Source organism: Triticum dicoccoides, chromosome 2B (assembly GCF_002162155.2).
Source record: "Triticum dicoccoides isolate Atlit2015 ecotype Zavitan chromosome 2B, WEW_v2.0, whole genome shotgun sequence".
NCBI lineage: Eukaryota > Viridiplantae > Streptophyta > Magnoliopsida > Poales > Poaceae > Triticum > Triticum dicoccoides.
In genome coordinates, this window is record NC_041383.1 from 203,741,484 (window position 1) to 203,767,427 (window position 25,944).

At 46.0% G+C, this 25,944-nt stretch overlaps 5 protein-coding genes across 5 annotated transcripts; 3 read left to right on the plus strand and 2 right to left on the minus strand.

Annotated features, from left to right (window-relative positions):
• Positions 1-886: 886 nt before the first annotated feature.
• On the minus strand, positions 887-3,737 carry LOC119363085. The gene is made up of 3 exons (XM_037628388.1): positions 2,247-3,737; positions 1,848-2,077; positions 887-1,741 (listed from the first exon to the last, which is right to left on the minus strand). The coding sequence occupies exons 1-3, from the start codon at positions 3,706-3,708 to the stop codon at positions 1,118-1,120; spliced, it is 2,316 nt and encodes a 771-aa protein (XP_037484285.1). The 5' UTR covers positions 3,709-3,737; the 3' UTR covers positions 887-1,117.
• Positions 3,738-9,893: 6,156 nt separating this feature from the next.
• Positions 9,894-12,842, plus strand: LOC119363086. Its single transcript, XM_037628389.1, has 3 exons — positions 9,894-11,077; positions 11,975-12,121; positions 12,317-12,842. The coding sequence occupies exons 1-3, from the start codon at positions 9,937-9,939 to the stop codon at positions 12,613-12,615; spliced, it is 1,587 nt and encodes a 528-aa protein (XP_037484286.1). The 5' UTR covers positions 9,894-9,936; the 3' UTR covers positions 12,616-12,842.
• Positions 12,843-15,059: 2,217 nt separating this feature from the next.
• On the minus strand, positions 15,060-18,447 carry LOC119360783. Its single transcript, XM_037626283.1, has 3 exons — positions 18,430-18,447; positions 16,024-16,322; positions 15,060-15,727 (listed from the first exon to the last, which is right to left on the minus strand). The coding sequence occupies exons 1-3, from the start codon at positions 18,445-18,447 to the stop codon at positions 15,355-15,357; spliced, it is 690 nt and encodes a 229-aa protein (XP_037482180.1). The 3' UTR covers positions 15,060-15,354.
• Positions 18,448-20,290: 1,843 nt separating this feature from the next.
• Positions 20,291-21,042, plus strand: LOC119367555 (putative invertase inhibitor). The gene has a single exon (XM_037633034.1). It carries the CDS (start codon positions 20,298-20,300, stop codon positions 20,820-20,822), a length of 525 nt encoding a protein of 174 aa, XP_037488931.1. The 5' UTR covers positions 20,291-20,297; the 3' UTR covers positions 20,823-21,042.
• A 2,618-nt stretch (positions 21,043-23,660) lies between these two features.
• LOC119367556 (putative pentatricopeptide repeat-containing protein At1g26500) lies at positions 23,661-25,473 on the plus strand. The gene has a single exon (XM_037633035.1). The coding sequence runs from the start codon at positions 23,708-23,710 to the stop codon at positions 25,256-25,258; it is 1,551 nt and encodes a 516-aa protein (XP_037488932.1). The 5' UTR covers positions 23,661-23,707; the 3' UTR covers positions 25,259-25,473.
• The last annotated feature ends 471 nt before the right edge of the window (positions 25,474-25,944 follow it).

Below are 25,944 nucleotides of genomic sequence, written 5' to 3' on the forward strand. Positions count from 1 at the left end.
AAGTTCTGCATATTTCCTTGGTGATGCATGTCGTCAAAATCAGAGCTCTCAGTTGTTCGTGCGTGTGGCCATCTGCCATCTGTTGGCACGTGCCGTCGTGGCTCATGTTCCATGTCGGTGGCCAGGTTGGTCGGTGGTGCCCATGTCTTTATGGGTCAGGTTGTATCGGTTTTAGCCCGGTTTTCCGTCAATTAACCAGGCAATTCTCACTTCTTTTTAATCAATGACAATGGCAAGTCTTTTGCCTCGTTTAAAAAATATACCAATATACCACCACCTGTGTCAGTTAGTCGATTATAGAGACTACATTTGGATGTATATAGACGCCTTTTAGAGTATAAGTTCACTCATTTTGCTCCGTACGTAGTTTATTGTGGAATCTCTTAAAAGACTTATATTTAGGAACGGAGGGAGTATGTTTCTACTACAAATTGTCACTTTTTCCTGCTGTGCCTATGGATTTTAAGTTCTGAACAGAGGTATGCTGATAAGGTTGTCAAGTTTTTCCTGTAAATGGAGAGAGATTTAGTATTGCCTATACTCCAAAATCATGTACAACACACCATTTTTTCAGTTTGTAGCTTCGAGCAACAAAGTGCCCATATATTGGTGGCACCAATCACTAGTTCCACTAATACCATTTGTTAACTCCCAGAACCCCTGTGGGTAACTAGAAATAGAGGATTACTAAAGCAACGATTTTTATTTCACTTTTGAAGGGAAGCACAGCCAGAGCCCATCCCGAGAAGGTAGTTATGAGAACCACTAAAAGTTGATGTCACAAACCATCTTTCTGGTGGCTGGGAAGCTAATTAAGGTTTTCACAAACAAAACAGTATACGTTGCTGACATTGCATATTCATAATATAAGACATTTTGCACAGCATAACTGCTGAATAATCAAAATAGAAACATTACTTCACACAGCATAATAATAAATTGTAGTAGGCACAAATAGTCGGATAACATTAGGTCGATGCACAAACAGTTGGACATACTAGCTAATCAATACACAAATACATCGACAGTTTCGCAACCCACATGCAAGACAAGAACAGATAAAATGGGCGGTGTGAATCATAGTCCATAGCATCCACGCCAAAAGAACCATTCCTTCTTAGAGGATTTCCATCTTGCTCTTGATAAGCTGGGACCAAGCAACAGTAATCTCCACCTTAGAGTCACCAATCTCACATATACCTCGACTTATGTTGCAGTATTTGGTCCTAAACGTGAGACGGCTTTGCCTAGCAATGGCACCAGACTGTGAGTAAGCTTGTATGACAAATTGCAGGTTATGTCCCAGTTCTACAGAAACAACATGCCTTGACAGATCAACGTAACCAGCTGAGCCCATTGGCATTTCTCCATCAAAATCATGAGAATCAACCAACACAACATGCCTGGATAGGGGGTCCTTAACTTCCTGTGGTGGTGAGGAGCACATAATCCGGCCGCCGTATTCAAAAGGTGATGGCCACCCTTCAACAACACAGACACTCAAGATAGTAGCCTGGACGGTTTCTGTAAGTCGCTCAAAACATAACTCTATCGTGCAAAAGGAGTTGCTAAAGAGCGCTGTATCTAAACCTTCACGATCACCGGGGTAGGTCTGGAAGTGACTGATCAATGCTTTGTCACCAGACCATGTTGTGCCCTTTACTTTGAGTTGGATTTCGAAGTCAACATTGTCCACAGCCACAATCGCACGAGACGGGCCAGTCAAGTGCAAAAAAGGATCCTGCAAGGATCATAATCGTCAGTATAGTTGAATGCAACAAACAACGACACTTGCAGGAAGAAGAAAAAGGAGAAAATGAAGAACAAAATGGAAGACCGTATATTACCTCTAGAGTGAGTTCTTGGTAGTCTTCCCTTTGCCGAGAGAAGAGAATGTTACGGTTGTGATCTACGGCATCTCGGGCAGCGACGACCCCATAGACATAGAGTGGCCACTTCAACTTTCCCTTTGTTTCAACAATCTTGACAGAGTAGATCTGCAAGGCGCTCACAGTGCTAGCAGTGTAGGGGATCAGTCCCAGCGTGCAATGTGTAAAGTGCATAGGACTCAATAAGGCTGCAGCACCAAATTAATGAAGTGTTAGCCATGTTCCAACATGAATTACTTACTTATATGCAATGAATGAAGGAAGGAAGGACGAAAGGGAGGGGGGGTCTGCTTGCATTGCCATTGTTGGAAGATGAATACGATGAGAAGGAATCAATGGGTGTTTAAGTTTACTTACTCAAGTCTTCGAAGTCACTGCGGTCTCCCCATGCAGATTCCCAGCCTTTACGGCGTCTAGCAAACAACCTGTCCTCCAACTCCATCTCCTCTGCCTCATCCTGATGTGAGACAGAGATCCAGTTTGGCGTGTCCTTATCATCCTGCTCCTGGACTTTGAGAAAGTTGGCTTCCATCTCTAATAGCTCCTTCTCAAATTGGTCAGCCATCGCTAAATCCTCCGGGGTCATCTTCCCCTCCTCCTCCTCCTCCTCACATTCGAGCATCTTCAAATATTTGCGCATCTCCATGGTCATACCCTGCACTTCATGCTCCTCATCGGAATCCAGCACCATCACCACTGCCTTTGTGCTTGATTTGCTTTCGTTGCTTGATTTGCCTTCATTGCTTGAATTGCCCTCGTCCATCACCCTCGATGCATGCGTCTCCGTACTTGATTGGCCTTCATTGCTTGATTTGCCTTCGCTGCTTGAATTGCCCCCGTCCATCATCCTCGACGCATGCGTCTCCGTGCTTGATTGGCCTTCATCTGTCATGGGATCAACCATCTCCATGTACTCCGTGGTACTCTGGTTCTCGTGAGAGTGGACAGTCGCCTGGTCACAAAGGCCACTTATAGGATCCGCTGCCACGAAATGTTCATCCTCCTCATCAGTCATCTGGCCATCAGGACAGTAGGCAGCCATCTGCGGCGTTTCCATGTTTGATTTACAAAGGCCCATTGTCTGATCTGTTACAGATGCATCCACATGTTGCTTGGTTCCCTGGTTCTCAAAACAGTGGGTGCTGGATTTGCCTTTGTCCTCTTCGGCCCTCTGGTCCTCAACATTTTGGTCAGCCATCTTTTTATCTGCATTCGCGGTTGAATGTAATATATCCAGGGAGATCTTAGATAACCTCTGCGCCGCGTTTAACTGATCGAAGACCTTGTAATAGGAGATAACGGGGATACTGATTTTGGCCAGAATAGATGCCATGGATGCAATCTCGTCGCACAAGGCATCCGTCCGTTGCAATATATAACTGAATAAGCAGTTTAGGCGCTCGCCCTCATCCTCACCGCCGTGGGGCAAATATACATGCTCGGAGTTGGATATGAATCCGGAGGCAGGTTTGATTTTCCCCGAGTCAATCTCCTTCTGGTCGCACCGCTCGGGCATCTGCTCAGAGATGCAACTGACTAGGAAGCTCATGCTCTGGGTATCGCAGTTGGGCAGATCCACGCCCTCCTGACCGGCCATGTTCTCCTCCTTCTCCGCGACCCTCCGCACAGCAGCGAACTTTTTACGCCTCCTCGCCACTGTGCATTTCGCCTCCGGAACCGAGGCTTTGCGCTCCCTCGCCAACTTCTGGCATGCGATCTCGCTCCTCAGGGACGTGATCTTCCTCGCGATCTCAGGGTCGAATTGAAGAATGTCAGACTGGTTCTCCCTGAGCAAGTTCACCAGGGATGCAATCTCCATCCTCAGGATCTCTGCTTCGGAAGGAACTTCCAGCTTCGGAAGGAACTTCCAGCTTCCAGGGATATAACCAGGCTTTGCCGTCTGGTATTCTCGCCGCCGCCGCAGTCTCCGCCTCCGCCAAACTTAGGGTTTCGAGGAACGAACGGGGGCCGATGGTTTACGCTTATATTGATCTCACGCTCGACTCCGGCTCGGCCCGGCCCAGACAATCGAGACGGACACCGGCTCACTCGGATTTGCAAAGTGAGACAGTAACCAAACTCGGATTTGCCTAAAAAAAACCAATTTCTTTTCTGTAGCCAATGCGGGTGGGGTGGGGAAGCTCCTGGCCAAATCACATTTCACGCTTAAACCAACTCTACTAACTCCCGTCCCTTTTCAAAAAAAAACTCTAATAGCTCCTGATTGGATGGTTAGGATGGTAGTGGTATCCCCAGCCCATCAGAGTTTAAGTCATACACTTGATATTGGTGCTCGCATAACTCCTGTATATTTCAGTCTTCCGGCGATGTTCTTTCAGTAGGAGGAGACGTTACGTCAACTGCGAGGCATTTGTGGTCACTTCGTAAAATCTCAAAATGTTATGCCGTCTCAATCTCTCAAAGGTCCTCACAAGGATATGGGTGTGTGTGTGTGCGTGTTTTATAAGGATGAGTGCATGTTCATGTATGTGAGCGACTTCGATTGTACGGTATTAAAAAATAGCCCATGTATCCCTGAAAAATGACCGTTTATCAGAAGTTGGGGTAAAAAAGCCTCATTCCGTAAATCCGAATTTTTGTATGGGTTCTCTTATAATCACCTCTCTTGTCACTTACGTTTGTGGGAAGATGGTCTTCTCGTATAATTTTGATGGGTGAATAACCGTCTAAAACTTTACTAGAGGTGAGCCTTGTGCCGCGCCGGGTAGCTGGGTTGCCACGCCGATGTTGTCGCCGCCCTGTCGTGCAAGCCCGCCGCCTCCCCTGCCACGCGCCGTTGTGAGGTCGCCGCCGCTCAGTCTCTTACCTTGTCCCACAAGGTCATGCTGCCACGAGGCCGCCGACAGGTCACGCCGTGACAAGGGCTCTCACCTCCAAGTCGCGCCACCGCCGCCGCTCTGCCCCGCCTCCTCTCCCCTGCACCGCAAGGTCGCGTCGTCGCTAGGTCACGCCACCTCACTGCTCCGCAAGCCGTTGACACGTCGTCTCGCTAACTTGCGGGCCCAGCATCATGTCACTAACTTGCGGCCCAACACCATTTAGTAAGAAATGGGAGGGAAAATATTTTTAGGGGAACAAGTTTATGAAAACACCCTTTAATTTATACTGCCATCCCGTAAAATGACTTTGACGGAATGATTTTTACGGGAGCTATTGGAGTTGCTCTAAGGCGCCAAAGAGAGGCCAAATTATTATTTTTTGAGAAATTTTTGATAATCCAATAGAGGCCAAACTTTACAACGCGCACACCTCCCTTTTTGCTAGATCTAAGTGGGCTTGCAGGCCATTATATTTCCTCCCACCGATTTTTGGGGTTGGGTTTTATGTGGTTCTGTTTTCCCTAGTTTTTGCCTGGTGTTTTCGTCTTTTTTTCTATTTTTCGTTTTTTCATTTAAAAAATGCATGATATGTTCATCAATTTTGTGAATTTTTTTGGGAAACTGCATACTTTTCTAAATTTTCAGGAACATTTTCAAATCCATGTTCATTTTTTAATCCATTAAAAAATTACAATTGGTAAGTTATTTCAAACTCATAAACATTTTCTAAATTTACATTTTTTATAAAATTATGAACATTTATAGATTCATAAAGTTAATTTAAATCCATTATTCTTTAAGAAAAAGATGAATATTTTATGAAATTGATGGATTTTTTTTGAATTTGTAAACATTTTAAAATTTATAATAAATTTTTAAATTTGTGAAAAAACGTGAAATAATTTATATATCATGATTTTTTTTAAATATAGTCTTTTCTCGAATTCATAAACTTTTTTCAATTCATGAAGTTTTTAAACTCTATAGAAAAGCATAGCTAGTTTTTTACAAGCCAGAGTTTTGTTTTCTCACGTCTGAGCCAACGTAACGGGCGATGAGAGCGAATAGATACTGGGCTGTGGCTTATTATTTTATGCGCATGAGCGGCAACGTCCTATTCAGCGGGTGCCCCTATATCTCACCTTCAGCAAGAGTGCAGGAACCTTCGCTGAGCGACATGGCCGACCCAGAAGCGCCGGAGGCCACATGATTTTTTTCTGTTTTTTTTTCACTTTTGTTCTTTGCTTTATTTTTGTAATTTAGTTTACATTTTATAATATTATAAACATATATATCATAAAAAATTGTACACAAAAACATTTGGAAAATGTGGACCAGACATTTAAAAAATGTTAAATGTGTATAAAAAATGTTTATCACGTATATGAAAATGTATAAAAAAAATCTAAAGTGTATAAAATAATTTGATCATGTATTTTCAAAAAGTTAATCAAGCATTTGAAAAAAAAATCTTGAAAAAGTGTTTGGAAAATGTTAAGCAATCATTTGGAAAATATTAAATGTGTATAGAAAAAATGTTGATCATGCATCAAAAAATGATTAAACAAATTTGATCATGTATATAAAAATGTTAATCAAGCACTTGAAAAATGTTGAAAAAGCATTTTTAAAATGTTAAATGTATATAGAAAAAATGTTGACCATGTAGTAAAAACGATGAAAAAAAATTCTCATTTATACAAAAATGTTTATGAAGCATTTGAAAAAAAATGTTCGACAAGTATTTGAAAAATATTAAGCAAGAATTTGAAAAATGTTATATGTGTTTAGCAAAAATGTTGACCATGTTTTAAAAAAGTGTTAATATTGCATTTAGAAATTGTTAATGAAGCATTTGAAAAATGTTAAATGTGCATAAGAAAATGTTGATAATGTATTAAAAAATGATCTTGTATTTGAAAAATATTAATCAAGCATTTGAAAGTGTGTATAGGAAAAATGTTGATCATGTATTAAAAAATGTTAATCAAGCATTAGATTTTTAAATGTATATAGAAAAATGTTGACCATGTATTATTAAAATGTTAAATTTGTATTAGAAAAATGTTAAACATGTATTACAATAATGCAGTTGACATATACTCCCTCCTTTCCGGTTTATAGGACTTATCTCAAAATTTTAGGTTTCCGTTTTATAAGTCTCAGTTTGATTGTTCTATATCATATGTTCAGATTTTAAGGTGCATTAAATCATGGCATGCAAGGATTAAATGAAAATTGACCAATGCATGTACTTCATGCATGCATGCATTGCAACTAATGCATTAGTAACACAATTTTTTTGAGGAAAACGAGCGCATTAATTGAGTGTATCAACCCCTATGCATAGATTGCCCCAATGTCACCTCGGGAATCCGCGAGTTGAGTGTCAAAACATATATCAAGTGAATCAATATAATACCCCATTGTCATCACGGGTATTCATATGCAAGACATCTATCAAGTGCTCTCAAATCCATAAAAATATTCAATCCGATAAGAACGAGATCTCAAAGGGAAAACTCAATTCATCACAACAAGATAGAGAGGGAGAAACACCATATGATCCAACTATATCCGACCCGACGTATCCATAGAGCAGTAGGAATCGGGCCTGTCCAGCCCGGACATCCGACCGAAACCCCGGACATCCGCCTCTTCGTGAGCCGCTGGACATCTGGCACCTACTTGTGCAGAGAGACTGGATCAAAGGCCTATGTACCCCTTCATTTCGTCCCAACTTGTACTGGCATTATAAATAAATTATTCCCTCCTCCTTCTAGGGTTAACAAAGGTTATAGCTCATTTGAGATAGAACTCTGCTCATCCACTTACCACTCTCAGGAGTTAGAGACCTCCATCTAAGAATATCCCCCAACTGGATTCAAGACCCCTTCATGGGAAGATGCTTCTAGGATTCAAGACCTCTCTCCTTTAAGGATTGGGATGAACTAGTTACCCTATGCATCCTCTTGTGTTGACTTTGGATCCTTGTATCTCCTCTTTGTGTATGTGGATTTAGCATATGTGTGGTTGGATCTTGTGTATTTGAGAATTCTTCCTGTGTTCCTCTTTGATTTGCTCTCTTCCCCCCTCCAAGTGTGAAAAGATCGACCATTAGGGTTCCACCCTACATCATTAATTCAATGCCGAGCTCTTCTTGAGTCTTCGGTCTAAAAAAAGTGTGAAAGTGGTTGGGATAATTTTCGATCGAATCCGTTTCTATAAGCTACGGTAGGAGATTTTTGACATCTGGTCTGAATCCAAGTCTGACTAATAGGATAGGTATAGGATATGACACTACTAATATTTTGAGTCTGTTTATTAATAGGATAATCTAACATCTTTAAACATGGATATTCAATTTATGTGTAAAGTTTTAAGTATTAACTACCAATATGTGAATGTCATGCTTATGAGACGAGACATATGCTTATTAGTGATTTATTTGGCTTATTTTAGTATTTTCTAGTGCTTTATGTGTGCTTAAAATGTAAAAGTATAAATACTTTCTCATTGTTTTTGTATAATTTTAGTTTAAAACTTTAAATCATTTGTATATTCCTCGTATATGCATGTGGTATATGACCATATTCGATTCCAGTTTGTCCCATTACCGTACCATGTTTGAATCTGCCATAATTCGGTATTCGAATCTGCACAATCCGGTATTGGAATTCATATACCTCTCGCTTCTGAAAACAAAAATAAATATGAAATAGGATACTGGTATAAGAATTATGCACCTGAATCTGATCTTATTTCACCCTTAATGATACTGATGAAAGTCATGTGACAGCTTTGTTGGCACCGATGATGGTAGAACATTAGGGGTGTTGTTTTCCTCCTTAAAGGCATCGTCGAGTAGCATTGGACACCTTCTCCAGTCTATGCGCTCCACTTAGAAGCGTAAGACTAGTTCTCTGGATTGCACGATGGTCATGTTTTGACATTGTTTCCCTCGTTGGAGGCGTCATCTTGGATGACGACCATGTTTTGACATTGTTTCCCTCGTTGGAGTCGTCATCTTGGAGCCATCGGTGTTTTGTTGGTTGGCCACCGTGTGTGCATAAGGCCTTGTTTGTTTGGGCTTCACCTTTACGGCCATGTATTCGTTATGCTTTTTGGCACTGAAGTACATCAGAATGTGCTTTAGCCAAATACAATAGAAATTGATCGAATCAAATATTGGCTGATTTTTCAAAGCTGATTCCAATAGCTTTTTGATATGAATCAAAGTCTTCTTTGATATGAAGGTTCATACTTTGAGTTAGGAACGTTAGGTTTGAGTTTAGGTTACAGAATGAAGACACGGGTAATGAAATATGGTGGATGCTCTATGTTTTTTCAGAATTATTTATTTCAAGAAACATATGAAATTTAAATGAGCCTACTCCTAGATTGCCTATGCACCAGAAGTAGACATGTCGCAGAATGATGCTCCCACTATTCGGTTTGAAATACCTATTTTAACATAGTTTGATGGTAAAAGGTCTACAATACATTTCTTCTTAGGCCTTATCCGCCACAAAATGTTTTTGGAATGATATTTTTTTGTGTACATGGGATTGAATGGCTGGTAATCACGCCTCTGCATCGATGTCGTGCATGCACATTCAGTTGTATGAATATATGTGATGATAACTCTGATGTCATTTATCCGGCAACAAAACCTCCATTTTCATTTTTCCTTAGGAAGTCAGCTGCAATTTTAGTATAAAAAATGGCATGCTATTCTCTCTTTTCCAGAAAGACCATGATGTCATGGTGCCTGCTACTCCCTCCGTTCCAAAATACTTGACTTTCATTTGTCCAAAAATGAATGTACCTATATACTAAAACATGTCTAGATACATCTATATTTTGACAGAGGGAAGGCATGTATTGTGGAACGGAGGGAGTATGAGAAATATTCATGATCGGCAGTGCGCGTGCAACTAGGTTTAAATGCATCAAAGTGCGTGATCGAATAGAAACAATGGCGCAGCAAAGCGCACGTTACCCTTAGTACAGAATGAGGCAAATGGAGATTCAACCAAAGTAAAACACTGGAGAAGAAAAAAAAAATAAGAGCACTAGAATTAGACATCTCATGGGCCTGGTTCTCGGCCCCTGGCTGAAAAGAGGCTGAAAACCTCGACGGACCGTGCCGCACAGTCGACGGTCTACTACTCCACACCCCCACACCACATCCAGTCGACGACAACATGGCCCGCCGCCGCAGCCGCAGCCGCCGCCGCGCTCGCCCCGCCTCGCCACCGGCGGCGCTGGAAGACGAAGACCTCCTCCGGAAGATTTTCCTGCTCCTCCCGCCTCAGCCCTCCACCATTCCCCGCGTCTCCGTCGTCTGCAAGCAATGGCGCGGCGTCGTCCGCGACCCCCAATTCCTCCGCGGCTTCCGCGACCACCACCGGAAACCTCCCCTCCTCGGCCTCGTCATGGGCCACACCGGGCACCCCTACTTCAGGTCCGATCTCGACCCTCCAGACCACATCCCGCACGAGCGCTTCTTCCCTCCAGACATCCTCAGCATGTACATGGACTTGTTCGACTGCCGCCATGGACGCGTCGTCTTCTTCGACCACCAGCTACGTGAGGTCATGCTGTTTGACCCCGCCACCGGAGGCCGCCGTCATGTGGTCGTTCCACCAGTGTTTGACGAGAAGGATATTGGCGTCTTCGACGCCGCCGTGATTTGCGTTGCCGGCGACGAAGGCCACGTGCACGGCGATTGCCACACCAGCCCATTTCAGGTGGTCTTGATAGGTATCCACGATGACAATAAACGAGCATTTGCCTCTGTCTACTCATCGGAGACCGGAACATGGGGCGAGCTCATCTCAACAGCAGCAATTCGGTATATGCGTGAGCTGAGCCGTCCCAGCACCCTTGTAGGGGATTCTGTTTATTGGGTGTTTGATGGCAATGAGGATGGCATACTCAAGTTTGATTTAGATAAGCATAGCCTAGTTAACATCGAGATGCCGGATTTCGGGGATTATAGCTGCTGGAGCAGCTTTAAGATCATGTCGACAGATGATGGCAGTTTTGGCCTTGCTGCCTTGGAATACCAAAAAATCGAAATGTGGGAGAGGGAAGTCGATTGTGATGGTGTTGCTGGATGGGTGCTGCAGAAGACCTTTCAAATGAACACGATCCTTGGTCTAGGGCCTATGGGAGGAATGGATAATCTCATGTTGGGGTATGATGAAGATGATCGTGCGATTTATGTAAGGACAGATATTGGTGTCTGCATCATTCAGCTTGATACAATGCAGTTCAGAAATCTTGGCAAAGATAATTTCACGACCACCGCCTATTATCCGTACAAAAGTTTCTATACTGCAGGTATTTCGCTCTTCACATTTCCAGAAAACAGAAACATGGAAATAGCCAAATTATTTTTTGCACTTGGTTGCTGGAATACCTTCATTGTCGCAAAGTGTTTGTAACTGATTAACTGTACTCTGTTGTGGCACTTCAATATTCTCATCTTCAGAGAGAGGAAGCAGTTTTAACTAATTTATTCTATAACATTGTGTATAAATCCATTACAGAATCTGGCAAAATCGTAAAAATTAAAAGCTTATTGCTTTCTTTCTATACATACATTATACGATGGTTATGTTCGTATGTACCAATATTACATATCTTTTGAGGATGGGCTGCATATGGCAGTTGGAAATTTGTGAGATACAAACTAAAATTAAGTTTAAACTCCGATAGTGTGATATTATAGGTAAGCAATTTAGTGGTTGTTTGGCCCATTTCGAAGCACAAAGCTAGTAATATTATTCATTCAATTTTTTTCCGATGATATAATGTTCATCTCTAGGAATCTTTCTATTAATCACACATCCGTAATATGAATAAACTTATATGTAATAATTAGCTCTCTTTATCTTCTGTTGAGGAGACCTGCGCGCTGCAAGTCTAAGTGTAAGCCTTTCAGCATTCAGATCTTAGATACTAATTTCTGATGCTGACCTTTTCAATTGTTCAATCTGGTGTGTTTACTGTCATTATTCAAAGAGGCTCATTTAGTTTTTATTGACATTTTCTGTTTCTCAGTTGCCTTCCATCATTTTCTGTTTTTGTATCATAGTATATGCACAAAGCTTATCACCTATTAACACTCAGACTCAAGACACGGAGGTCTGAGTGCACTCTCTTGCATCTTCTTAGTATCCCTTCTCATCACTTCTTTTTCCATTTTCTCAATCTGACATCAGTTCTCCCTGCTAGTGAGTGACTTGTCAGTATGCGAAAGAAGAGTTGGTGGCATCTCCAGATCTCTGGCGAAGGATGACAGCATCATGGTTCCTGCTTCAAGGGGGGCAGGAGCGGCAGGAGACAATGCCGCAGCTGCTTCGACCCGAACCATACCAGGAGGTAAAATACATGCATCCTGATTTATGTTTCTATAGCCAGTTAGACATTGGCCACTTGGGACTTGGGTATATCAATTAATAGCGGATTTGTGGTTTTCCATTAGCAATATCCGAAATGTAGAATGATCATCTGGGATTGGGGACATTGCAGCAACCGTAGCATGTGGTTTAATCCTTTATTCTTCTCGCTCCACAGATATGTTAGACAAGTCAAACAGCAGAGTTCAAGGAATCGATACAGGTCTTGTGCCAAGCCGGGTACTGACACAAACCCGAATCGACGTGATATTCAAGAAAGAGATGGAGACAAGATCAAAGCTTACCAAAGCTTGGGCAAAATGGTTCCGCAGCAACGGGATTCCTGAAAGTAAAGCAGACTGCCCACACTTCCGCAATGCCATGAAGTTAACGCAGCAGCTAGGTACCCGCTTGCCTGTTCCTACAGGCGGTGAACTAGGGGGCGTAAATCTGGACGCCGAGGAAGAACTTCCGTAAGTAGATGCACATGTTAACTACTTATCCATGGCCTGATGACTCGTGCCTTTGTAAGGGTTAGTTAAGTGCTGCCTCATGAACTGTTCTGTGTTCTGAGTTCTGGTTGCTTATGAACTTTGGTCTAGCGATGTTGAGTTGGTTATGCACCATTTTGGTAATTTCCTCAACTTTGATGTAAGAAACAGCTTTGTTCGTAACTAAGTACAAGTAGGTATTTCATCATATTGTTTTTATTTTGATCTTCTTGCGGGTTATGAAGATATTGGTTATTGTGTGTCTCGGTCACTTGATTGTTGCGTGTGCGTGCGCGTGCGCGTGCGCGTGTGCGTGCGCGTGCGTGTGTGTGTGTGTGTGTGTGTGTGTGTGATCTTGTAATTCTTAGCTAGTTAATGGCTTTGTTAATTCAAAGCTGAGCTCTTTTTGAGTCTTCGGTCTTAAAAAAGAGTGAAATTGGTTAGGATAATTTTCGATTGAATCCACTTTCGAATCCGTTTTTATAAGCTACGGTAAGAGATATTTGCCATCTGAACCGAATCCAAGTCCGACTGATAGGATACGGTATAGGATATGATACTACTATTGTTCCGAGTCTATTTTTAAAAGGATAATCCGACATATTTAAATAATGATATTCAATTTATGTGTAAAGTTTTAAGTATTAACTAGCAATACGTGAATGTCATCTTTGCTTATGCTTATTAGTGATTTATTTGGCTTATTTCAGTATTTTCTAGTGTTTTATGTGTGCTTAAAGTGTACAAGTATTGAGATTTTCTCGTTGTTTCTGTATAATTTTAGTTTAAATCATCTATATATTCCTCCTATATTGTAGTATGTGGTACTCTTTTTTTTTTTGCAAGTAAATTCGGGAGCTCTTTATTCAACATCAACAGCTCCAGCAGAATCTGCTAGGAGGCTGGTTACAAGAAAACTTGGAGTAGATTCCAGCCAACACTTTTGTAACATCTAATGTGCTCGCTTGCTTTGCACAAAGATGAGCGGAGACGTTGGCTGCCCTACCAACATGCTGAACTACGAAAGACTTAAAAGAAGGAACATGCTCCCCAATTTCATCTAAGATAGGCGCCACCACCGCACGGGATGTTTGGCGCGAATTCCAGAGATTCACAATCTCCAAATTGTCGGACTCAAGAACCACTTCTGCATAGCCTCTCAGACGGGCGAAGATGACTCCGTCGCGAATGGCAAGAGAGCTTCAGCTATCAGCGGATCCGTGACCCCAGGGTAGGGTTTGCACCATGCCGCAAGGAAGGATGACCGAGATCGAGCAACTCCTCTTGTCCCTCCCCTCCTTGCATCCATTGCAATACTTCCATCAGTATTTATTTTGATCCAGCCCAACTTTGGTGGACGCCAGCCATGGCCAGGTAAAGTACGAGCATGCTCACGAGGCAGCTCCAGAACTGCTAGGGTTTCCCGCACCCTTTTCATGGATTGAATAGGATTGAATGCAGCTTTGTCGTGGGTGATATTGTATCGAGAGGTTCAAATCGTCCACATAACAGTCACTAGAGTCGCTCGTTCAGACTCTGAAAACTTATCATCACATAGGATGTCCCTTGACCAGGTTAGCGGGTGCAGGGTTGGCCTTTTAACATTTAGCCACTTCGGTGTTGCATCCCAAAACTGTCTGGCATGGGGGCACTCCAGTAGGGCGTGCATCATGTCTTCGTTAGAGTGAAGACATATTTTGCAAGTGCTTACCGTCGCAATATGGCGGTATTTCAGAGTGGCTTCAACGGGGGAATGCCTTGCAAAACCCGCCACAAGAAGACTCTCACTCTGGGAATGACTTTGAGCTTCCACAAACGAGACCACATCTATCTGTCATTGAAGATTCGGTAGTCGTCCCTTCCTCTAGAGCAATCTGCTCGTTGCGGGTTATTAGAGCACGATACGTTGATTTTACAGTGTAGCAACCCGATCATTCGAAAGCCCATGCCAACGAATCATCACCCCCTCCCTGCCTCAATGGAATGTTGAGAATAGCATCAGCATCTGGGGGTATGAAGTTCTCGCGCACCACATCCGCCTGCCACGACCAGTTGTTGGAGTCAATGAGGTCCGTCACAACATTCACCTGAGCAGTACCAATTCTGCGGACCGGTGACATAGAAATAGTGCCCGGAATCCACGTTTTAGATTTGTCTAAATACGGATGTATCAAGTCACGTTTTAGTATTAGATACATACGTATCTGGTCAAATCTAACACAAGAATTTTAGGACGAAGGGAGTATATGACAGTTTTCGGTTCCAACCCGTTCCTTTACCGTACCATGTCTGAATCAGCCATAATCCGGCACTTGAATCTGCTTTCATTGTGCTTTTTGGCACTGAAGTAAGTACGTACATCGGAATGTGCTTTTACCCAAATATACACTGGGAAAATGCTGGAATCAGATTTTGGCTGATTTTTCAAAGCTGATTCGAATAGCTGTTTGTTCTAAAAAAGCTGTACCTGGTCCTGAAACTGAAACAAACACCGCCTAAGTGTCCCTGCGTTGTCTCGGTTAGCGATGCCGGTCGAGTTACAATGATTATACCGGAGCTGAACTGAGCTAAAACATCAGTTTAACCAACAATCTCCTACATACAACAAAATCCCATCAACACGGAATGTTACAATGGTTTCTCCAAATCTAATCCTACAACCAATCTCTCTTTCTTTTCACCCGTACACATTGCACCGATCAATCAGTGCTCCGGCGACCTCCATCTACCGCAGCAGATGGAGCACGAGCAACGCCAATGGCACGGCGACTAGCCGCGCCGAGGCTACCGGGTGTGGTGTCGCTGCCGCGCCACTCACGTCGCCGGTGGCCATGTTGGCGAGCCAGGCGTCGCTGCTGGCGCCCCCGAGGATCACGCCCTGCCCCTGGATGCTGCCACCGCCACCAGTGCCGGCCTCGCCGCCCATCGGCATCGGCATGCTGTCCGGGTTGGCGTCCGTGAACGTCATCCCCGGCATCATCCCCGGCATATCCGTCCCGGGCACCGTCGTTGTCGGCGTCTCCGTCCGAGGCACCGTCGTCGGCGTGGGCGTCGTCTGCGTCGGCGTTGTGGCCGCCGGCACCGTGGTCGACTTCTGGCTGCTCGTGTGACAAAAGGACAGAACAAGGGCACGTGGTGAGGTCACGAGAATGGCGGAAACAGTAAACCAAACGCACATAACGGCAAAGAAAGCTCGTCTTTTATGCCCACCCTGTTCTGCTGCTAAGCTAAAATATCTTGCCTAGATTCAGATCTGCAGATCTCTTCCATTTTAATCACACGGAAAGTCTGTAATCTCTTAAACGGATCAACCCCCCTTGGCAAGGCAAGAACCAACCAGATCCGGACTTGGAAGGTCAAATGGAGGAGAGCTGGGACTGAGAGTGAGGCTGACCTCGGGGTGGCGCCGGGGCAGAAGGTGACGGTGTAGTCGGGGCCGCCGGCGCAGGTGAAGGTAGAGGTGGGGTCGTCGAAGGCGTAGCTGTAGGAGCGCGGGCAGGCCATCTTGAACACCTGCGAGTAGGACGTCGGCCGGCACGTCCCGGGGTTGGCGTACGCGCCGCTGCAGCAGTACTCGGGCCGCCCGAACGCGTCGCACGCGCTCCGGCAGGCCGCGCCGCCGCCGGACCGGAGCTCGGCGGGGCACATCGCGTTCAGGTCCGCCGCGCATCCCGCCGAAGCGCAGGACCCTTTCTTGACTTGCCGGTAACGAGATTGAACGAGGTATTGGGATACCGACGATCGAATCTCGGGCAAGTAACGTACCGATTGACAAAGGGAATTGTATACGAGGTTGCTTAAATCCTCGACATCGTGGTTCATCCGATGAGATCATCGAGGAGTATGTGGGAGCCAACATGGGTATCCAGATACCGCTGTTAGTTATTGACCGGAGAGCCGTCTCAGTCATGTCTGCATGTCTCCCGAACCCGTAGGGTCTACACACTTAAGGTTAGGTGATGCTAGGGTTGTATGAATATGAGTATGCAGCAAACCGAAAGTTGTTCAGAGTCCCGGATGAGATCCCGGACGTCACGAGGAGTTCCGGAATGGTCCGGAGGTAAAGAATTATATATGGAAAGTCGAGTTTCGGCCATCAGGAAAGTTTTGGGGTCCACCGGTATTGTACCGGGACCACCGGAAGGGTCCCGGGGGTCCACCGGGTGGGGCCACCTATCCCGGAGGGCCCCATGGGCTGAAGTGGGAGGGGAACCAGCCCCTAGTGGGCTGGTGCGCCCCCCCTGGGCCCCCCTCTGCGCCTAGGGTTGGGAACCCTAGGGGAGGGGGCGCCTCCACTTGCCTTAGGGGGCACTCCACCCTCCCTTGGCCGCCGCCGCCCCCCTAGAGATCCCATCTCTAGGGCCGGCGCCCCCCCTTGGGGTCCTTATATAAAGAGGGGGGGTGGGAGGGCAGCCGCACCCAACACCATGGCGCCTCCCTCCCCTCCCTGCTACACCTCCTCCTCCCGTAGTTGCTTGGCGAAGCCCTGCCGGAACCCTGCTGCATCCACCACCACGCCGTCGTGCTGCTGAATCTTCATCAACCTCTCCTTCCCCTCTTGCTGGATCAAGAAGGAGGAGACGTCACGCTGACCGTACGTGTGTTGAACACGGAGGTGCCGTCCGTTCGGCGCTAGGATCTCCGGTGATTTGGATCACGACGAGAACGACTCCCTCAACCCCGTTCTCTTGAATGCTTCCGCACGCGATCTACAAGGGTATGTAGATGCATCTCTCTCTCTTGTTGCTAGATGAACTCATAGATTGATCTTGATGAATGTAGGAATTTTTTTATTTTATGCAACATTCCCCAACAACCCATGCATATGTAGTGTAGATCCTTGCTTGCGAGTACTTTGGATGAGTACTCAAGGTTGCTTTTCTCCCTCTTTTCCCCTTTCCCTTCTACCTGGTTGTCTCAACCAGATGCTGGAGCCCAGAAGCCAGACGCCACCATCGATGATGACCCCTACTACACTGGAGGTGTCTACTACTACGTGCAGGCCGCTGACGATGATCAAGAGTGGTTTAGGAGGATCCCAGGCAGGAGTCCTGCGCCTCTTTCGATCTGTATCCCAGTTTGTGCTAGCCTTCTTAAGTCAAACTTGTTTAACTTATGTCTGTACTTAGATATTGTTGCTTCCGCTGACTCGTCTATGATCGAGCACTTATATTCGAGCCCTCGAGGCCCCTGGCTTGTATTATGATGCTTGTATGACCTTTATTATTTGTAGAGTTGTGTTGTGATATCTTTCCGTGAGTCCCTGATCTTGATCGTACATGTTTACGTGTATGATTAGTGTACGATTGAATCGGGGGCGTCACAGAAGAGTAGCGCATGGGAGATGGCAGCAACTCGAGTCCTGTTAGCTGGTACATGTGCCATGTCCTATTGTACCTCGCCAGCGACCGGAGCAACACTTCGAGGGGCGCAGCCGCCCGCCAGACAAGGTTCCGGCGGAGCCGAGCGAGCTCTACTTAGATTAGGTTTGATGTTGCATGTAATATGGATTTGATGATTTCAAAATGGACTATCTGGTTGTGGAATCGAATGTTTGTGTGCTGGCCTGTAACTATACGCGGACGCGTCCGCAGGCGATTGGGGACCGGATTTTGGTACTTGCGTTTTTTAAGCAACCATATATTTCATTAGACAAACTGTTTAAAAGGATTACACATATGGTCACCATACGAGACAAACATGCTTGTCAAGCAATTTTGGACAAAGAATTCCACAACAAGTAAAGTTAATATTCCACCCTTGGAAAAACTTGTGCCTCGCCGAAACGTAGTCCACAAACATCCTCCGCCACCACCATGGCAACACCGGAAAAAGATGACATGAAATTTAAACATGGATGACGGGGAGGTGGGGTCGTTCGGTGGGAGGGAGGAGATGGACGAAGGTAACCTGGGGGTTTCCTTTTAATGTTAGAGATTTGCAATATATAAGATTTTATTTTTGTATTAGGAAAAATTGTAACTGTGATTCAATAGTAGAGTTAATAGTAATAGATAATAAATGATATATTGCATGGGATTGGCAATTTTTTAGTATTGAGGAATATTTTATTTTATTTTGGAGGGTTATTGAGAAAAATCTTTCTTCAATGTTTTAGAAAAAGTGATAGCACATATATGGTGTGATTTTTGAATTTTTTATTACTAATCTTTATGTGATTTAATTGAATCGGCACCTGCCACGAAAAATCAAAGTTGAAAGGTGAGGTTAAAATTAACCATGTAGCATGCTCGGTTTCCAACATGACTTGGTTTCCCTATTTGAATGTTACTGTTTATTTAAATGGAAGGTTATTGGGTGGATTAGGGTGGGGCCCCTGAAAATCAGGGGCGGAGAGATTAGTAGTAGGAATTAGGTGGGTTGGAGTCTTGCATACACATCCCGTGCACACACATACCTTATTCATGTGGTGGGGCCCGATCAGAGAAGCTTGTCGGTTGAACGGTCAAGCTTTGATGAATTCGCTCGTTGGAGCGCGCGGGCTTGAAAGAGCTTTTCCGGGATATTAGAGTCCTGCATGCACATCCCGTGCACACACATACCTTATTCATGTGGTGGGACCCGATCAAGGAAGCTTGTCTGTTGAGCGGTCGAGTTTTGATGGGTTCGCTCGTTGAAGCGCGCGGGCTTGAAAGAGCTTTTCCAAGATTAGAGTCCTACATGCACATCCCGTGCACACACATACCATATTTACGTGGTGGGACCCGATCAGAGAAGCTTGTCTTTTTTTCTTTTTGAAGTTTGATCAGAGAAGCTTGTCGGTTGAGCGGCCGAGCTTTGATGAATTCGCTCGTTGGAGCGCGAAAGAACTTTTCTAGGATTAGAGTCCTGCATGCACATCCCGTGCACACACATACCTTATTTATGTGGTGGGACCGGATCAGAGAACCTTGTTGGTTGAGCGATCGAGCTTTGATGAATTCGCTCGCTGGAGCGTGCGGGCTTGAAAGAGCTTTTTCGGAATTAGAGTCATGCATGCACATCCCGTGCACACATACCTTATTCACGTTGTGCGACCAAATCAGAGAAGCCTGTCGGTTGAGCGGTGGAGCTTTGATCTTTTTTTCGAAAAGGGGGACACCCCGGCCTCTGCATTAGAACGATGCATAAGGTCACATATAAAATCAAAATGAGGTTCAACAAGGTCTTAAGGTCTCGAAGCAAAATAGAAAACGGCAAGCTCACACAGAACCACAACGCCAATAAACAACACGTTGAGCTTTGATGAGTTCCCTCGTTGGAGCGGGCGGACTTGAAAGAGCTTTTCCGGGATTGAAACACACAAAAAAACATGTACGATTACTTACAAACTTTTCGATTTATGATCAACGAATGGCAGTCATTAACGCACGATCTAGTAACTGATTTCTCTCAATAAATACGAGATTTTATCTTGCGTCGTTAAAGACACTAAAGCGCTAGCTAGCTAGATCTGATTGATCTGGTAAAGACTGCAAAAGCAAAAAAAAAAATGATATATTTCCATATATTACTTATCTTCCTCATCGCTGGTAAAATAGTACGTACTACGTATTGAGTTCATTCCAACTGTTCCTTGCTTAATCCATTCTATTCGTTGCCTGCATAAATACACACCGCCGACTGGTGCGACATGATAGTCACGGTGGTGAGTACGACGACAGTCATATGTCGATGGACCCTCATGTTGTTTTACTTCTCACCCTCATCCTCCTCCTGGGTACCGGAGACGGCAGCCTCGCCGTCGGCACTCCGTCCGCGATCATCAGAACCACATGCGCGGCTGTCGGCCAACCCGGCCGGGGAGTGGATTACGACTCCTGCGTGGGCGCGCTCTCGGCCGACCCGGCCGCCGCGGCCGCCAAGGACGCACGTGAGCTCGCCGTCGTCGCCACCAACCTCACCGTGGCCAACGTCACGTCGACGGTGCTCGTCCTCGACGACCTCGTCAAGAACCTCGGGGACTGCCTCCGCTCCTACAGGGACATGAACAAGAACCTAGAGGGCGCCCTCGGTGACCTAGCTGCTGGGCGCCTCAAAGCGGCGTCCGACAAGCTGCTGCATGCCTCCTTCGCGCCCAGCGACTGCGACATCCTCTTGCTCGAGGGGAGCGCGGAGAAGAACCCGGTGAGCGAGGAGAACAACGACGCCGGTTGGCTGTCCCGACTGGCGTATGTGATTGCTACCTTCTAGGCGCCGAATCCTCGGCACCGACGTCAAGTTTAATTCTTGCCTCACGTAGCTAGCTGGTGGTTGATTTCCATTCGCTCGATCGATCGCAGAAAATGGAATTGCCATTTGTTGTCCAACGTGTGCGATGTCATTTCCACTAGTAGAGTAAGTTTTTATATATAAGTTGCATCCCGATTTTAATAAATTTAGGCTCACTTATAAACCACTTGTTGATGAGTATTCTCGGGAATTTATTATTTAAGGTATGTGATATTGTTCACTATACAAATATGTTACATTTCTCTAGGAACAAATAGTTGATTTCCCTTTATATAAAAACAACCGACTTTTCTATAAAAAAAACAGGTCAACCCTCTCACTCCCTCGCTGCATGGACACAAGCCCTTACTCACATCTCACTCAACCTGCACAGGTCGACACCGCCATGTCTCCTCACCACCGCGTCGCCACCGCCATATCTCCTCGCCACGATGTTGCCGCCGCCATCTCTCTCCTCATAATTGCTAGATATATGGACCAAATTAAAGTTGTACCTTATTACATGCTATTTGTCTCAAATTAAACTACAAACAGACGTGATACAATGAATGTGTATTACTTCCTGATACAGTTTTGTACTATCATCATTTTGTAGACTTATCAGATTGAGCATGGATCAAGTGGACAAATGACAACAAGTGGACAAATGACATATGGAGTGACGGAGATTGCAGTTATTGCCAATAGGCCACCTCCAGATAATTATTCCAAGGTTGTAAAATGTTGTTCACAACTTTTTATATCCACATTACAACTTTCGTGCACTCTTCAGCATGCAAGTTGTTCACAACTTTGCTTTTTAGGATGATGACACGAACGTCCACGTGGATCTGGATCAGCAAACAATCAAGCTATGAACAAGCTGAAGGCCGCCTTCATCGCGACCTAAACCGACATGTACAAGGTCATCGCCGACGCGCACATCGTCGAGGACTACCGCAACACATTCGCAAACTTGGCACTGCCGCTGTTATCCATGGCCGAGCTAGACCGGCCCAAGGTCATGAATCACAAGGTCATGTCTAGCACATCAGCTGTTATCCATCCTAGCTAGACCGGCCCAAGGTCATGAATCACAAGGTCATGTCTAGCACATCAGCTGTTATCCATGGCCGAGCTAGACCGGCCCAAGGTCATGAATCACAAGGTCATGTCTAGCACATCAGCTGTTATCCATGGCCGAGCTAGACCAGCCCAAGGTCATGAATCACAAGGTCATGTCTAGCACATCAGCTGTTATCCATGGCCGAGCTAGACCGGCCCAAGGTCATGAATCACAAGGTCGTGTCTAGCACATCAGCTGTTATCCATGGCCGAGCTAGACCGGCCCAAGGTCATGAATCACAAGGTCGTGTCTAGCACATCAGTGTCCAACAGATGTACGTACCGTGAAAAATTGATGTGGCGTTCAATTGACCCGCAACGATGGCGGCGGCGCCTCATTTAGGACCTCAGCGTCGGCTCCTCGATGACTCCTCGGCGCCTGGTTTCTGTCGATGTAACGAATAGATCGGCGGTGTTTCAGGTATCCGCGATGGCAGCGGCTGCGTTTCAGGGATTCATGATGGCGGCGGCGGCGTGGTTCCCGTCGCCGTAGCGAATACATTGAGGGCAGTTTTTTTTTTTGCGGGCGAGATCAGTTTTCGCCCAAACAATGAAGGAAAATGTGGCCATGAAAAGATCTTTTTTGAATATAGATTGATAGATTGATTAGATTAGATAGATACATTAGGAAAGGGTGGGTTTTTTTGTGATGTGTTTCTCTTTGATTTTATGCCCATCGGTTTTGCAGGGGAGCAGGGGAGACAAAAAAAATGATGGGGCTAGGATCAATCGATGGTGGAGGCATTGTTCGGTGGGGAGGGTGACGAGACGAAACGACAACGGACTCTTTCATGAGGAGTAGAGATGTTTGATGAGGAAGGCACCATGAACGAATTTGTTCAGTAAAAGAAAAAACTTTACCGCCTAACAAATCGGCGCATGAAAAGCTGCCAAAACAAACCGGCCCATGGACGAATTTAACGTGCACTCTATGTAAAAAAATGCATTTCACTTTTTTTGAGTCTAAAAAATGCATTTCACTAAGTTCAGTAAAAAAAACTTTACTGCCTAACAAATCAGCCCATGAAAGCCTGTCAAAACAAACCGGCCCATCAAAAGGCTACCCCCGATACAAAGATTTTTGCATTTTTGCTGATCTGGAAAAAACGACAAGATTTTGTGACTCTCTCCGCTTGTACGGCAGCATTCGCGCCGACGTGCGCCCCAGTATCGCCACTGCATCTGCGTAGGTTTCATGTGCGTTTTTTGTCGGGGGTTCTGCAGGTTATTCGTGGTGACGAGCGTGGGATAGAAACACGATGTGAGGCAAAAATAAACCGATGAAAGTGGTGGTGGTGGGAGGTGGGACGAAGAAAACTAGACAAAAATAAACCGTATCAGGCTATAAAGTGTTCCATTAGGAGTAGAGATACATGTACAAGGAGTGCGACTCTCAAGGCACCATGAACGACTTAATATTTTTTTTTAATTTTTGAGGGAGGCACCATGAACGAATTTAATGTGCACTCTGTGTAAAAGATGCATTTCACCTTTTTGAATTGTTTAGATTGCTTAACACATGTTTTTAGGTGTAAAATGCATTTCACTTAAGTTCAGTAAAAAAATCTTTACCGCCTAACAAATCGGCCCATGAAAAGCTGTCATAATAAACCGGCCCATCAAAAGGCTACGCAGCCGAAACGAGAAAGAGATCTTGCGACTCTCTCCGAGCAGCATTCGCGCCGACGCGCGCCCTCTTCGGTAGCCCGCCTTTTCAGCCACCACGACCCGCGACCACCTCCATGCCTCCGCGCCTCCTGTTCCGCCGCCTCCTCTCCACCGCCGTCGCAGCTCCCGCCCCGGAGGCCGCCGCCGCCGCGCCGAGGCCCACCGACCCGGCGCTGCTCGTCCGCCTCTGCACGATCCTCTACCAGCAGCAAAACGCCCCGGACGCCGCCCTGCAGCGCCGCCTCTCCGCGCTCCCCCTCCCCTCCGCCCCCGCCGACCTGCGCGAGCTCTTCCTCCAGGCGTCCGCGCGGTTCCCGCTCTCCTGGCGTCCCGTGCAGCGCCTCCTCGCGCACCTCACCGCCCGCCACGGCTTCGCGCACTCCCCCGCCACCGCCGCGCGCTTCCTCGACGTCCTCGCCAAGTCCAGCAACGTCGACCTGCTCCACTCCACGCTGCTCGCCCTCCCTCCCGGGCTCCTCTCCGGCGCGGCCCTCCGCGCCGCCGTCCGCGGCCTCGCCCCCGCCCGCGAGGTCGGCAAGGTCTCCGCCCTCCTCACCCTCTTCCCCGAAGCGCAGCGCCCCCGCGTGCTCGCCTTCATCGTCGACGTCGTCTGCTCCGTCTGCAAGCTGCCCGACGTGGCAGAGAAGGTGGTCAAGCAAGCCGAGCACCGGTACGGCCTCGCGCGCTGCGGCAGGTGCTGCGAGCTGCTGCTCGTCGCGTACTGCCGCGCGGGGATGTTCGCCGACGCGTGCAATGTGTGGAACGGGATGGAGAAGCGCGGGATCGAGCCCGGCGCGGCGGCATACGAAGAGATCGTGGTGACGCTGTTCAAGAACAACCGTATCCCTGACGCCATGAAGGTGTTCGATGGAATGCGAAGGAGGGGGCTGTCTGCCGGCCATGGTGGCGCGTGCTACCACGCGGTTGTCTCGTGGCTGTGCAAGGAAGGAAGGACCTGGTCGGCATTCATGGTGTTGGCCGAAATGGTTAAGAGAGGGGTGGAGGTGGACGGAGAGGTGCTGGGGGATTTGGTGTATAGCCTCTTGGCGAGGAGGAGGGTGAGGGAAGGGTACAGTGTCTTTCATGGTGTCAAGGAGAAGGATATTGCACTGTACCACGGGTTGATGAAGGGTTTGGTGAGGATCAAGCGAGCTGGGGAGGCGACTGAGGTGTTCAGGGAGATGGTTGCCAGTGGGTGCGAGCCAAACATGCACACCTACATCATGTTGCTTCAGGGGCACTTGGGGAAGAGGGGCAGGAAGGGCAGGGATCCATTGGTGAATTTTGAGAGCATCTTCGTCGGCGGATTGGTGAAGGCGGGGAGGACACTGGAGGCCACTAAGTTTGTGGAGAGGACAATGTGGGGTGGAGTGGATGTGCCGAGGTTTGACTATAATAAGTTCTTGTACTACTTCTCGAATGAGGAGGGAGTAGCGATGTTTGAGGAGGTTGGAAGGAGATTGAGGGAAACAGGTCATGTTGATCTTGGGGACATTTTTCTAACCTATGGCGAGAGGATGGCCACAAGGGATAGGAGGAGGAGAGCGATGAATGGGCGTTTGACAGCAGTTGAAGATTATAGTTGCTTACCATCATCTCAGGAGTCAGAAGCTAGGAGCGTGTGATGTGTATTACGTATCATAGGAATGTCAAATACAGTACAGTTTTGAGGAACAAACAAATATTTTGTGCTTGCATTTGTCTTGCCTCTTGCTTCCATTCTCTTTGGACTTCTGGTAGTATGTGTCTTTTTTTCGAGTGTCTTGGTAAGTCTTTCAGGGATTAGGAGGATACACGGTTCACCTTCAGCCCTCTCTTAACCATTTCATTTGAACATTCGAATGACGCATGTAAGTTCATATCTTAGCATTTTTTGTGATTTTATTTAATTCCGACTTTTAGATGCTTCTTCAAAACAGAATCTTTTAATGAGCAATCTTTCTTGAAATAAGAATATTGCAAGTTAAATTTCAATTTTCCTAACCTAACAATAAGATACATAGTTGAAACAACCACCCTAAAGGCCTAGACAAAATTTTAGGCATAAAAAAGGCATCCATGAGTAGCATTTAAAGTTGGCATGAATGACGCTTGGAGCATGCAGGTATGGACTTCGTATGAGAGGCTAAGATGGGCATGGCGACATGGATCATGGTAGTTGGTTTTGCTAGATTTCATGCTTCAATCTATCCATGCTATCTCCAGCAATGCATACTTTTTCATGCATCTCCCAATTGGCTAGAGACTTGGAATAACCAAGGGAACTTTCTTCGTTTTGTGTTTTCGCTCTTCTCAGATTTTAGGCTAGGTG

Coding starts and splice junctions, on each gene's coding strand:
- LOC119360783 (XM_037626283.1), bottom strand. Junction 15,728..16,023: donor TGCCCCGGCGCCACCCCGAG/GTCAGCCTCACT, acceptor TCACACGAGCAG/CCAGAAGTCGACCACGGTGC.
- LOC119367556 (XM_037633035.1), top strand. CDS start 23,708: ATGCCTCCGCGCCTCCTGTTCCGCCGCCTCCTCTCCACCGCCGTCGCA.
- LOC119363085 (XM_037628388.1), bottom strand. CDS start 3,708: ATGGAGATTGCATCCCTGGTGAACTTGCTCAGGGAGAACCAGTCTGAC. Junction 2,078..2,246: donor CAGTGACTTCGAAGACTTGA/GTAAGTAAACTT, acceptor TTGGTGCTGCAG/CCTTATTGAGTCCTATGCAC. Junction 1,742..1,847: donor ACCAAGAACTCACTCTAGAG/GTAATATACGGT, acceptor TGATCCTTGCAG/GATCCTTTTTTGCACTTGAC.
- LOC119363086 (XM_037628389.1), top strand. CDS start 9,937: ATGGCCCGCCGCCGCAGCCGCAGCCGCCGCCGCGCTCGCCCCGCCTCG. Junction 11,078..11,974: donor CAAAAGTTTCTATACTGCAG/GTATTTCGCTCT, acceptor TCTCCCTGCTAG/TGAGTGACTTGTCAGTATGC. Junction 12,122..12,316: donor GACCCGAACCATACCAGGAG/GTAAAATACATG, acceptor CTCGCTCCACAG/ATATGTTAGACAAGTCAAAC.
- LOC119367555 (XM_037633034.1), top strand. CDS start 20,298: ATGTCGATGGACCCTCATGTTGTTTTACTTCTCACCCTCATCCTCCTC.